General features: G+C 44.7%; 1 protein-coding gene across 16 annotated transcripts in view; it reads left to right on the forward strand.

Moving 5' to 3' along the window:
• The window catches only part of sytl2a (synaptotagmin-like 2a), a 218,047-nt gene that overhangs the window by 179,998 nt on the left and 24,841 nt on the right, over positions 1-13,208 (forward strand). For all 16 annotated transcript variants that reach the window (XM_072476502.1, XM_072476500.1, XM_072476506.1 and 13 more), the window contains 6 exons: positions 48-217; positions 2,993-3,095; positions 6,725-6,886; positions 9,594-9,669; positions 9,751-9,841; positions 10,899-11,104. In XM_072476502.1, coding sequence (XP_072332603.1) covers positions 48-217; positions 2,993-3,095; positions 6,725-6,886; positions 9,594-9,669; positions 9,751-9,841; positions 10,899-11,104 — 808 coding nt within the window. The remainder of the gene's footprint in view (positions 1-47; positions 218-2,992; positions 3,096-6,724; positions 6,887-9,593; positions 9,670-9,750; positions 9,842-10,898; positions 11,105-13,208) is intronic.

The raw sequence follows: 13,208 nt of genomic DNA on the forward strand, positions 1-13,208 counted from the left end.
GCATAGTGTACAGATATTTAATTTTTGAACTATTTGAATGCTCATAGGTTAGTGGAAGTACAATGAGCATCTACAGTGGTGACTTTGGAAATATTGATGTCAGAGGGAAGATGCAGTTTTCATTGGATTATGTTGACAAGTTGAAGGAGTTCCATATTTTTGTAGTACGCTGCTCAGACCTAGCTGCTGCTGAAGAGAAGAAAAATCGATCTGATCCGTTAGTAAATTTTTAAAAAATATATTAATCTACACCGTATCTATTTTTGTATGCATGGATCTTATTTCTAACTTAGTGCTCAGCTTCCATGATAGTCTATTGATATTATCCAGTATGTAGTTGACCCATACAGACAAAGAACTCTGGTTCGACCGAAGATCTGTACTGCGTTAACTGACCTTGAGTGTCATCGTTCAGCGAGGAATCCATTTCAAGAATTTGAAGAAATCACTATTCCAAGTCTTAGTGCATGACTAACTGACCACAAATATGATCATCTGGAGTCTGCCAGTTTGCTTGCAGTGTTTGGTGACTAGTGGGGATTCAGGACATCTCCTGCCTTATTGACGGTGATAAATAAACTGTTGCTTAATTTATACACACATGCTTTATTTGAATGGACTACTCATGTATTAGTCATGCATTTATTCTAGAATGAGGGAGCATTTGTGATTTGTCCTTTGGATTTTCAGTGTTCGCTGGAAGCAGATCTAAGTTAATCAAATAAATATTAGAGATGCAGAAACGATTAAATTCCAGTAATATTATCCAAGGCAAAAGTGCCGTTGCTTTAATAAGCGTAAAACCACACGACTGCTCAAACTCTAATCCCCTCTGCTGTAGCAATTCAAGAAACTTCAGAACAAGCCTGCCGTTTGCAGCTCAAGACTTTTTTGGTTTGACTGGATGGCTGATTCAAACTTTGCCTCCTAGCCCTAAACTGTTTCCATCAGGATGTTTCCTGGACAGCCAACAGCAAATCAGCTTAACATCTCTCCATGCGTATCCTTTCCCCCTTTCATCTTCGATTCCATTGTTCTCAGTGCTAGTTTGAACATGTCTGTCCTATTGCCCGCACTTTTGGGATCAAATAAAATTTAATAACCTTCCATTATTTACTTATTAAACCGTTGCAAGCTGTAAAACCCTTTTACTCCCTACACCCCTGTGAAATTAACAGCTGAAAATACAAAATCCCCCCTCTATCTCCTAATTCAAATTTTTTAACTTTGCTTATTTACTTATAGAAACACTTGACTGTATCTTCAGTATTAATGCATGCATTTAGCACCTTCGCTCATTTCATCCCTCAATTCTTCTGGACAAATGATCTCTGCTAAATGTTCCTCAGTTTAATTTAAAAACACCACATTGGCTCCCAACCTCTTTAAATGTACAAAAGTCCTTGCCCCCTTTACTGGTACCCCAGGCCTCGAACATTCCAGTTGACTAACCTTGTCGGGGACAATCCCAGCATCCGTGCCATGCTCCACCTTCCCTCCAATTACCATATCAATCCACCGTCTTTACCATCCCCAAAGACCGGGGGCGCGATTCTCCGATCTGGAGACTAAGTGCCGATGCCGGAGTGAAAACCGGAGTGTTTTACTCTGGCGTCGGAGGCCGTTCCCAGACCCCGATTCACACTCCCCCGGAGGGGCTGGGAGCGGTGCCACGTCACTTACGCGCGCCAGGCCTTGGTGCCGTGTAAAAGCAGCGCCGCGTAAATGACAGGGCCGGCGCCATGTAAATGACGTCGACTGCGCATGCGCGGGATAACCGGCGCCAACCCGTGCTTGCGCGGTTGACGTCCTCCCCACGGCCGCCCCGCAAGATGATGGCGGATCGATCTTGCGGGGCAACGGAGGAAAGGAGGTCCTCCTTCAGAGAGGCCGGCGCGCCGATCGGTGGGCACTGATCGCGGGACAGACTCCTTTTGAGCACCCTCCCAGTGCAGGAACCCCCCACAGGCCACCCCCCCCCCCCCCCCCCCCCCCCCCCCAGCGTTCCCATGGTGTTCACGCCGGGAGCGACCAGGTGTGGATGGCGCCGGCGTGAAGCTGTCGTTTTGGCAGGCCGCTTGGCCCATCTGGGCCAGAGAATATCGGGAGAGTGGAGAATCACTATTTTGGGGGTCCCGGGCGATTCTCTGGCCTGCGCCGCACAGACCTTGATGGGGCCGTTCTCGCCGCTGGGGTGAATCGCGGGAGGGCGTCGGACTGGCGTTGCAGGTAAAAATGGCGCCCCAGGCGATTCTCTGAAATGGCGTGGGAGCAGAGAATCGCGCCCCAGATTCTCAAGAAAAATCCTCCCGCTGACCTCCATTTAAAAAGAACACTACCATGACACCCTATATTGCAATATTTGCAAACAACGCGCCCTGACTTTCACATACAAAATCCCACAAGCAGTCCTCAAGCCATCCAAGTCCTTTATCCTTGATGAAGGCCTCCCTCTGCTTCGGCATGTCAAAGTAGCTGCTCTCGTATTGAGCCTTAAGTATCGATGGTGTCTTTCAATGACTCTTTAATCTCCTTTCCTTGCCACTCAAATTGCCGATCCACCTGCCTTCCAAAAGTCTCCAGCTCCTGCGCAATCACCCTCGTCAGCGTCTCTAATGTGATGGGTGTGCAGCACCTCCACCATCTTTTCTGCCCCAGATTCCTTTGTTGAGCTGCCGGGGGTTTCTTTCCCGTGGCCTTTTTCGGCAAAGCATTTGACATTCCTCTGTCAACTATCCATTCTCCACCCTAATCTCCACCTAAAAATCCCCGAAAAAACTGACAAAAGGGATCAAAATACAAGGACCCTGGCAGGAGCCACCTTTTGTGTAACTTGTTCTCATGTTGTCACCTGAAGCCAGCCACACACCATCTCCTTTACAGAATAGCACAACATTCCTTCAAAATATAAAAAAAATCATCCATTTTTACTACTCAAAAGATAACAAAAATCCACCCCTTCAATTATACCTCATAAGTCTTCTGTTTTTAGGTATGTGAAAAGTTACCTGCTTCCAGATAAAATTAAAATGGGTAAAAGGAAAACATCAGTGAAAAAGAAATCATTGCATCCGGTCTACAATGAAATACTAAGGGTAAGAGAGCTCATCATTTTCTTTCCATACTCTATTGTGTTTAGCTGTGAATAATGTTTTGCCAGTCTTTTTTATCATTTAATTTTCAAATGTAAGTCAATAAATAATGAACTTAAATTAAATTTTCAAATTCAACTTTATTAGTCTACTTGCTGGTGAATGGCCCTCTATTGATAACTTTTCAGCCTCATTAATTAATCAATTTATTTTACAACTGAAATACTCTGAGTAAGTATCATTGTGTTACAATAGTGATAGGACACCTTATAGACATTGCACTCTATGAAAGGTACTTTGGCCTCGGCAAGGTATAGTATAGCACAGTCACTAAAATGGTGCCTGGTCTTGAAGTTAAGTTATGAGGACAGCTTGCATGAAGTTGGTTTATATTTGTGAGGTGCTAAAAAATTATGAAGGGATGTGAAAGGGTAAATACAGAAAAACTGTTGGTACAGAAGGCAATTAGGAAGGCAAATGGTGTGTTACAAACATGTCACAGTACCAGAATAAGAAGGTATTTCTGCAACTATATAGGGATTTAGTAAGACCACACCTGGAATATTGTGTAGAGTTTTAATGTCCTTGCCCAAAGGAGGATTACTTGCAGTTTGAGGGGATTCAGTTACGGTTCATTAGATTAATTTGTTCTTTGAGGAGAGATTCACTGGAATTGCCCTATATTCTCTGGTGTTTAGAAGAATGAGAGGCAAATTATACGGTTCAATAACTTTCTGAGAGGGCCTGACCGGCTCAATGCTGAAAGGTTGTTTAGGGCCAGCACGTCGCACAGTGGGTAGCACTGTTGCTTCACAGCTCTAGGGTCCCAGGTTCGATTCCTGGCTTGGGTCACTGTCTGTGTGGAGTCTGCACGTTCTCCCCGTGTCTGCGTGGGTTTCCTCTGGGTGCTCCGGTTTCCTCCTACAAGTCCTGAAAGTTGTGCTTGTTAGGTGAATTGGACATTCTGAATTTTTCCTCTGTGTACCCGAAAATGCGCCGGAATGTGGTGACTGGGGGCTTTTCACAGTAACTTCATTGCAGTGTTAATGTAAGCCTATTTGTGACAATAAAGATTATTATTATTAAGATGGGCTGAAGAGTTTTAAGAAATAGAGGACATATCCTATATTGCCAAACCCTTATCCAGAGACTGAGACCCTCTTAATTAGAGGGTTGTGGAACTTTGGAATTCTCTACCTCAGTCATTGAGTATATATAAGACTGAAGTTGGATTATCGGACACTGAAGGATATGGGGATAGGGCGGTGAATGTTAAAGTTCAATCATAATCGTATCGAATGGCGGAGCACGCTTGAGGTGATGTGTGGCTATATTCATTCCCTATGCTCTTCAGACCAATCTTCAAATAAAAACTAGTTCAGGTAGGAGCGCAGTCCGGAAGCATTTTCTTCTGACGAGGGGTAGTGGAAATCTGGAGTAATTTCCCTCAAAAGGCTGGATGTTGGGTTCATTTAAATTTTCAAGATTGAATATCAGTGAAGCTTTGCTAGGTAAAACTATCAAGGTATATGGAACAAAGGCAGGTGCATTAAATTGAGATACAGATCAGCCATGACCCAATAAAAACATGGACCAGGATTTAGGGACTGAATGGTCTACTTTTGTTCCTACGGAGAATTCTACAAAGTTATTGCAATCCAGCTGTGAAGAATTAATAAGGGAGAGGAGATAAAAAGATCACCCAAGAGTGCTGTTGGCACAAATACTAGTGGTCCCTGATCCTACCGATTTTCCAATAACAGTTCAACCTCTGATGCCTCCAGGCCAGAACCAAGATCACCCCAAAATATATCATCGAGCTGCAGTACGCAGATGATGATGATGTGTGCACATACTCGGAGGCCAAGCTACAACGATTGCTGATGCATTCACCGAAGCATATGAGAGAATGGGCCTCAGATTAAACATCCAGAAAATAAAGGTTCACTACCAGCCCGCTCCTGCCACGCTCCCCGACCATCAAGATTCATGGTGATCCCCTGGACAATGTGGATCATTTCCCATAGCTTGTGAGCCTTTTCGCAGTGTAAGCAGACATCGAAGATGCTTAAGTAAGGTGCTCTTTCCAACCAATCTGCTGATGCAGATTCAATGGGCCGAATGTCCTCCTTCTGCACTGTAAATCTATGATTACCTTAGTTCCTGCTTCCAATTGGAAATACCAAGAGAAAGAGCTGAAGTTCCTGACAAAGCTGTGCTAAGGCTTGGATCAAGGCAGAGAGTCTTGCACCAATCTCCTTTTCCTTCAATTTGGTCCCCTTCGTTGCTGTTGTAGGTTTCAGTCTTTGGGACTCTTTCACCCTTCAAGTGCAGTGGCAAAAGTTTTCTGGCATTGCAGCGGTATCATTACTGTAGAACTGCTTGATTTCACTCTGTTTTAGTGACAGGTTATCTCTTTAAGTGGCAGTGTCTTACCTTGACCCTGCCCTGTATGACAACTTAACCACCACTCAGGAAAACAGGACAGGTAGGGTTAGAGAGACTGGCAGAAGTTCTGCTCTGTTGCTACCTCTCCAAAAAGGGGAGAACCCAGCCCAATATGTCTATTGTTCATGAAACTTCAAGGATATAGAAACAATATAAAAAATCTTTAAAAATTATTGGGGGTGATTCTCCGAGCCCCACGCCGGGCCGGAGAATCGTTGCAACCGCACGCCGAAGTGTGGATAATCGGCGCTATTTGCGCCGGCGCGTTTGACGCGGCGCCGGCCGCGTGGCTGCCGATTCTCCGGCCCAGATGGGCCGAGCGGCTGCGCGGATACGACAGAGTCCCGCCGGCGCCCACCCCTGGTCGCTGCTGGCGGGAACTCTGCGCGAAGGGCCGGGGGGGGGGGGGGGGGGGGGGGGGGGGGGGCCTGTGGGGCGAGGAAAAGCGCTCCTTCACCGGGGGGGGGGGGGCCTCCGATGGGGTCTGGCCTGCGATTGGGGCCCACCGATCGACGGGCCGGCCTCTTTTCCCCCCCCCACCCCCCCCCCCCCCCCCCCCCACCCCCCCGGGCCTACTTTGTTGCACGGCCGGCCCCTGAATCCCCACGCCATGTTGCGTAGGGGCCGGCGTGCTGAAGTCCCTCGCGCATGCGCAGGTTGGTGCAGCCCAACTGCGCATGCGCGGGTTGGCACGGGCACCGGGAAGGGAGGCTGGAGCGGCATGAACCGCTCCAGCGCTGTTCTGGCCCCCTGTGGGGGACAGAATCGGTCGTCCCCGTGACCATTTTGCGCCGTCGTGAAACGCGACGGCGTTCACAACGGCGCGAATACTTCGTCTCCATTTTGGAGAATTGCCCCCATTTTGCCATGGAGCATTTTGGACCATTGCTGTCATTAAGAAATATGTTATGTTATATTACATGCTTGCCTTTTTTCTGAATTCCTGACCATCTTCCGCAAATGAATTATTTTGGCTTCAGAATTGCAAATTTGAGTTGCGTAGGTTTGACCTAATTGGCAGGAAACCTGTAAATAGAGAAATATGAGAATGATTCATGTTTAGCCGAATGAAACATGATTAAGTGTCTGACTAATGTCTACAAATGATCCTTCAGGAAACATACACTATAGTGATCATATGTTTATCTTTTTTTGTTTCTAATCCTTCATCTCTTGATCCGCAGTATAAAATTGAAAAAGCAACCCTCCTGACTCAGACTCTGAACCTTTCTGTCTGGCACAACGATACATTTGGGCGGAACAGTTTTTTAGGTGAAGTGGAAATAGAGTTGAAAAAATGGGATTGGAGCAACAAGAAAATGGACTGGCACAACCTAAAACCAAGGGTAATTTCTAGTGAGATCTACAATATTAATAGCATAAATTAAAAGGGAAACAATTGTTGTAAATTTGAAATATTAACACAGAATGCTGAAATTACCCAACATCTCTGTCACTGTCTGTGAAGAAAAGGAAGGTAAAGTTAACATTTTGGGTATAAAACCTCATTAGAAATGATGAGTAAGATGAGCAAACATTTTAATAAGCCAAAGAAAAGAGATAGAAAAATTAGAGTGAAGGAACAGCTTACTCCACTCACTGAGAGGGGATGAATGTTTTGTTTGACTTGCAAAATCCTCAATGAAAATGCTATTAAATGATACAGAAGATCAACTTGGAGGCAACGGAACTGTATTAAAAGAACAGAAGAATAACAAAAGAAATTACTGAACAGAATGTTCAGAGCAGAACATGACAGAGTTACCAGGGAAAGTGATGAGATACTGTTTTATGAATTGCTGAGAGCAGTTTTGGAGGCCATAGATGGAATGATCATGATGGGAATGGGTGGAGCTGTTAATGTGCTGACCACAGGGAGCACAGTGTTGCACTTTTGGGAAGACTGAGAATGCCATAGAATTGCTCATCTAACGTGCTCAGCTTTCGCCAATGTTGAGGAAATTACATCCGAATAAAAAAAATTCTGTTTGGAACATTGAACAAAATTTTTAATGGATGGAGTGTTTTGGGCTTAAACAATGGTGCAGAACAAGGTAATGCGTGGGTCTTGTGTTGTATAATCCATCTGAGAAATATATGCTTCATCCATTTTACAGGACACCCCAGTATCCCCATCCTTGATCTTTCCTCTTCCCCACCCCATCACCAAACCCCTGGAAGGGGGGGGGAAGGTGTTTGCTGGTTAGGGTTAGATTAGATTAAACTTCTGTCAAAAATTCCTCTCCCAACCCTCAAAGATGATCAAACAGCTTGCAGAGACCCCATCCCATATGTTGTTATCTGATATCTTCCTTTCCTTCATCTGTGATCTTGTAGTTTTCCAGAATTGTGTTATAACATCATCTTGAAAGGCTGCAAGGATTTGATCCTTGCTATTGTGTTCGGAATGACAAGGTGGTCACCTTCCATAAGAAATAAAGTTTCAACTTATCCAGTTTCACTGTCTGCCTCAAATGGATGTCCCCATCAGCTCAAAACATATCTCCATCTGCATGATGGCTTTAATGTTAAGTCTTTACCTCTCCAGAGAATCCAAACCCAAGGCACAAAGCTCATTTCTGTAGCTCAGTGTACTTATGCTGTCAGTCATTGATATTACCCTTCCCTGTATCTTCTCCAGAGTCAAAATATTGTTAATATGGGGTCAACAGGGTACACAGTATTTGGCTGAGATCTTAGAAATAGCAAGTTATTTTAATTTTATATTGAACACTAACTCAAACAATGCAATCCAGGATGTGGAGATACCGGCGTTGGACTGGGGTGAGCACAGTAAGATGTCTTACAACAGGTTAAAGTCCAACAGGTTTGTTTCAAACACTAGCTTTCGGAGCACTGCTCCTTCTTCAGGTGAATGTTCCTCATTCACCTGAGGAAGGAGCAGTGCTCCGAAAGCTAGTGTTTGAAACAAACCTGTTGGACTTTAACCTGGTGTTGTAAGACTTCTTACAATACAATCCAGGACTATGTTCACTTTAGCTGCAGACATTTGACTTGTGTTTGCTAGATTTAAACACGTGGCCACTTGGTTTTAAAAAAAAAACCCATCATTTTGTACTTTCCCACACCTGTATCTGTCCCTTCTCTATGTGTTTGTTGCCGTCACATGAATGAGCGGCTAGAAATGGGGGAAACAGAGTTGGGGAGGAATTGATGTGATTGGCAATAAGACTATATTGTAGATGACGGAAGCTGACATGGCAAAGCTGAAGACAATTGGAACCTTGATATTTTTGAGAATGAAAGAGGAGTAAGAGAAATGGGCAGATATGGTGTACATAGAGAAATCCAGGAAGTGAAAAGCCAAAGGTACAAAAGTGAGGGATGGGTGAAAATTGGAAGAACAATTAAGGAAATTCTCAAGAATAAAAAGTATAAAAAGGAAACAGAACTAATGTCTGTCATAATATGCACCCACATCAGGAGGTAAAAGCAGGCAGTGACAGACACCCAGGTGAGCCAATCAACATACAGAACAGAACACGACCAATCACCATCCAGAACACCAGAGGGGGGCTTCCAACTATAAAACACACGCGGCATCAGCACTCTGGCTCTTTCCACTGGTGACAACTGTAGTGACAGTCAGGGTGTACAAATCATTCAACACCTTCTGCACGTGGATCAGAGCTAGCCTGGCCTAGATAGTTAATGTTAATTTACTTAGAGTAGTCGAGAGTCAACCCACAGGCAGCTGTGTGCTTCGTTACTGAAGTTCAATAAATCTTATTGAACCAACGCCTACGTGTGGTGTATGCTTGATCATTTAACTGCATCGTGTTGCAGTCTGTGTTACCCCAGGGTGAACAACACAACAATGTTATTCCTATTGTAACAGAAAGAAATCTAGGAGGGGACTTAACTTGTATGAGATCAGAGTGTCACACCTTCTGATGAAACTGTATTTGCATGCATAGTAGCTTTTAATAAGTTAGATGCTTATTTAAATAAAACAGATTTGCTATGTTATAGCAAAAATATTGCCAACAAAGCATTGACTAAATGATCTTTCTTGCTCATAACCTTTTGCAGACACATCGAATTAACAGACTGGAAGATAAAGGTAGCTTAAAAGTGGCTTTCCGCTACATTCCTCAGGGACATGGAGGTATTTTTTCCTTCATATTTAGTCATTATTTCTGGTTATTTCATGTTGTACCATCATGCTAATTGATATTTCTTCACACAGGAAAAAAAACAGGAGAAGTTCACATTTGGGTGAAGGAAGCCAGTAATTTACCACTGATTAGGCCAAATCGTTTGGATCCATTTGTTAAATGGTAATAGGATTACGTTACTACTTTACTACACACACAACTTTACATACATTTCCATGTTATACTTCACTATGAGTAGAATCCCCCAAATATGGCAAAGTGACGGGTTCTAACTGCAAACCTGCACGTTACTCTCCAGAAAGAGTCAGGTTTTCTGACTCGGTCTCCTGACGCTGACAAAATCAAGTCGGGGGTGGGAGGGGGGCATTTGCTCCGTCACTCTTGCAGGGCCTGATGGAGCTGGCAAACCTGGCTCCACCGAGATCGGACACCATCTTTAAAGAGCACCCCGTTCTGCAAGAAAGATCACCCCCCCCCCCACCCACCCCCCACAGCCATGGGGACCCAATCCCCCACGGATGTTTGGGGCACTCTAGTTCTTTACCTGGTACATCCCTTTACAATTCTTTCAAAACCTACCACTCTATCCATGCATTAGGTAAATTCCTGTAACCCTTCTCCAAACTCCAGTCTCTTTCACACATACTTCGCTGCATTATAGATTCTATGCAAAAATACCAGCTGATTGTCTAGTAAAACCCCTTTCCTAATAATATTCTCGGGTTTGTCCAAGACACAGTAGTTGGAGTAGTGGTTAAAGTACTCTTAACTAGTGAACTGGCAGATCAGCTGTGCAATGCCAGCATAATTTGGTAACATGAGGACTGTAAAATAAAAAAATTATAATGTCTTTTCATGTTGTGGGCCTTTCATTATTTTCCGAAATCCTTGCCAATAATTGAAAGCGTCAGTAATTCAAAATCCCACAATATTTTGTGCTGAGTTCTCCAATTTTTGTATTAAATATTTACTATTTTCAATTTTATTTTATCTTTATTTCTTTAACTATTTAGCAGCAGTATTTTACCGCTGAACCACATAAATAATATTTAATGCTTAACTTTTTGACTTGGTAATAACAAAGTTGAAGTTCTTGTCCGTGTCCTGGGGCACACATATGGCAAAGTCAATTATTTTTTTTTCAGTGAACTTAGGTGTTTGAGATTGGAGAAACTTTTTTGAGTCTGCTGTAAATGCATTTGTTTCTTCCTCCTGCAAGCTTCATTCTTCCAGACACGAGCAGAAAAAGTCGTCAGTCGACTCGAGTTGTTAAGAAGAACAGAAATCCCGTATTTAATCACACCATGGTTTATGACGGCTTCAGGCCTGAAGATCTTAAGGATGCATGTGTTGAACTTTCAGTCTGGGACCGTGACAAACTGATGAATCATTTTCTTGGAGGACTAAGGATTGGCCTTGGCACAGGTAATAAATAGCCTCTGAGACAGAACAGCTGAAAATAAAAGATTGAATTTCACTGTAATCTACTACAGTTGATTGGTAATTATTCTTGTTGGCAAATTCACACTCTTAAGCAAGTAAATTCCTGATACAACTCTACAAATAAAATTGCAATTTGTACCTTTTTTCAATGTTGGATGCAGTGCCAGTACATTCAAAATTGGACCACAATCCCCAGACAGGTGGCAACAAAATTTCCAATTAAATCTGTATGTTAATTGGAAAATTAGCATAATATAATTAGCTGTTTCAAACATGATAACTTCATTGTGTGACCAGATAAAGCTATTTGCTAATTGTTCCCACAGTGTCAGAGATGCAACCCCTTTTTCAATAAAGAATTTGTTTCTCAATGTTTGATCTCCATCTAGCATTTGGCTTAGCAGTTGGTGGACTTCCTGTTGATGAACCCCTGAGCCTAGCAGATGCATTGTGTACAAGTCCAGAACATACAAATTGCCATGGAAGATTCCTTTGACTGCTTGCTTATGTTTTAATCTCTGGTATTCGGACAGGTGATCACAGAAATATAAACAAACGACACCTATCAACTCGGTTGAGGTTTCAAACTGTTGGGCACATCGTGGTTTTATTGGGTTATAATTAAAAATTACGGTATATAGGACTTCCGGTGGCGGCTATGGAGGAGTAAGTCGCACATTTGGTGGCTCCCGCTCTGGTCAGAGTTTTGGATTTTTCCCCTGGACTTTTTTCTGGTTTTAAACGGTGGACTCGAAGGCTGAGGCAATTGGGCACCGTTTCCACGTATTAGTGTATGGAGCAAAGGACCAGAAGTGCATGAAAGGGCAGAAATAAGAAGTTAGCCATGAGCTGTGTTGAAGCTGCAGCGGGAGACAGTATGGCTGAAGACCGGATCCCTGGGGTGGCAGTGCAGCGACCAACTGATCCGGTGATGCAGGCCATCCAAGATGGTTTTGCCAGGCAGAAGCGGGAATGTTTGGACCCGATTAAAGAATCGATCGATCGGCTAGAGCGCAGATTGGACGCCCAGGATCGGGTGATTCAGAAGGTTGAGAAGGCGCTGGCTGAGCAGGAGGAACATCAAAAGGTGGTGGAGCTGGAGGTGGGGATGCTTCGGGAACAGCAGAAAAGGCTCCTGCATAAGAGGACCTTGAGAACCGGTCCCGCCGGCAGAAATTGAGAATTGTTGGGCTCCCGGAGGGGGCTGAGGGAGCAGACGCTGGGGCATACGTAGCGGGTAAGTTTTTAGAGTAGTGTTGCTGAGGGGGGGGGATGGGTTCTGCTGGCGAGAGAGGGACTTCGGTGGAGGGACACTGAGGAGGTCGGGAGTGGGGGCCACCGTGGGGCGGGCCGGAGGAGGTGCGGTGCAGGGGCTGGAGGCAGGCCCACGCAAGGGGATGGCTGATCGGCCCGGGGGGGGGCACTTTGCCCCCCCAACTAGGCTGATCACCTGGAATGTTCGGATGCTAAATGGGCCGGTAAAGAGGGCACGTGTGTTTGCGCACCTGAGGGGACTGAAGGCGGACATGGTAATGTTGCAGGAGATGCACCTTAGAGTATTGGACCAGGTCAGGTTGAGGAAAGGCTGGATTAGTCAGGTTTTCCACTCTGGGCTGGATACAAAGACTTAGAGGGGTTGCGATCTTGGTTAACAAGCGGGTGATATTTGAGGTGGGAAGAATAGTCTCGGATGTGGGAGGTTGATATGTCATGCTTTGTGGCAAGCTGCCGGGGATGAAGGTAGTGCTGGACAATGTATATGCGCCAAATTGGGATGACGCGGATTTTATGAAGGGGGTGCTAGGGAAGATTCCGGTCCTGGACACTCAAGCTGATCATGGGAGAGGATTTTAATACGGTTATTGATCCTGGCCTGGACCGGTCATGCTCGAGAATGGGCAGGGTGCCAGCAATGGCAAAGGAGCTGAAAGGGTTCATGGAGCAGATTGGGGGGTGGGGGGGTGGATCCATGGAGATTTAGGCAGCCGAGAGCGAAGGAATTTTCTTTTTACTCCCATGTACATAAGGTGTACTCCCGGTTCGATTTCTTTGTTTTGGGTCGGGCCCTACTGGCTGGTGTGGTGGA

This window comes from Scyliorhinus torazame, chromosome 15, assembly GCF_047496885.1.
Source record: "Scyliorhinus torazame isolate Kashiwa2021f chromosome 15, sScyTor2.1, whole genome shotgun sequence".
Lineage (NCBI taxonomy): Eukaryota > Metazoa > Chordata > Chondrichthyes > Carcharhiniformes > Scyliorhinidae > Scyliorhinus > Scyliorhinus torazame.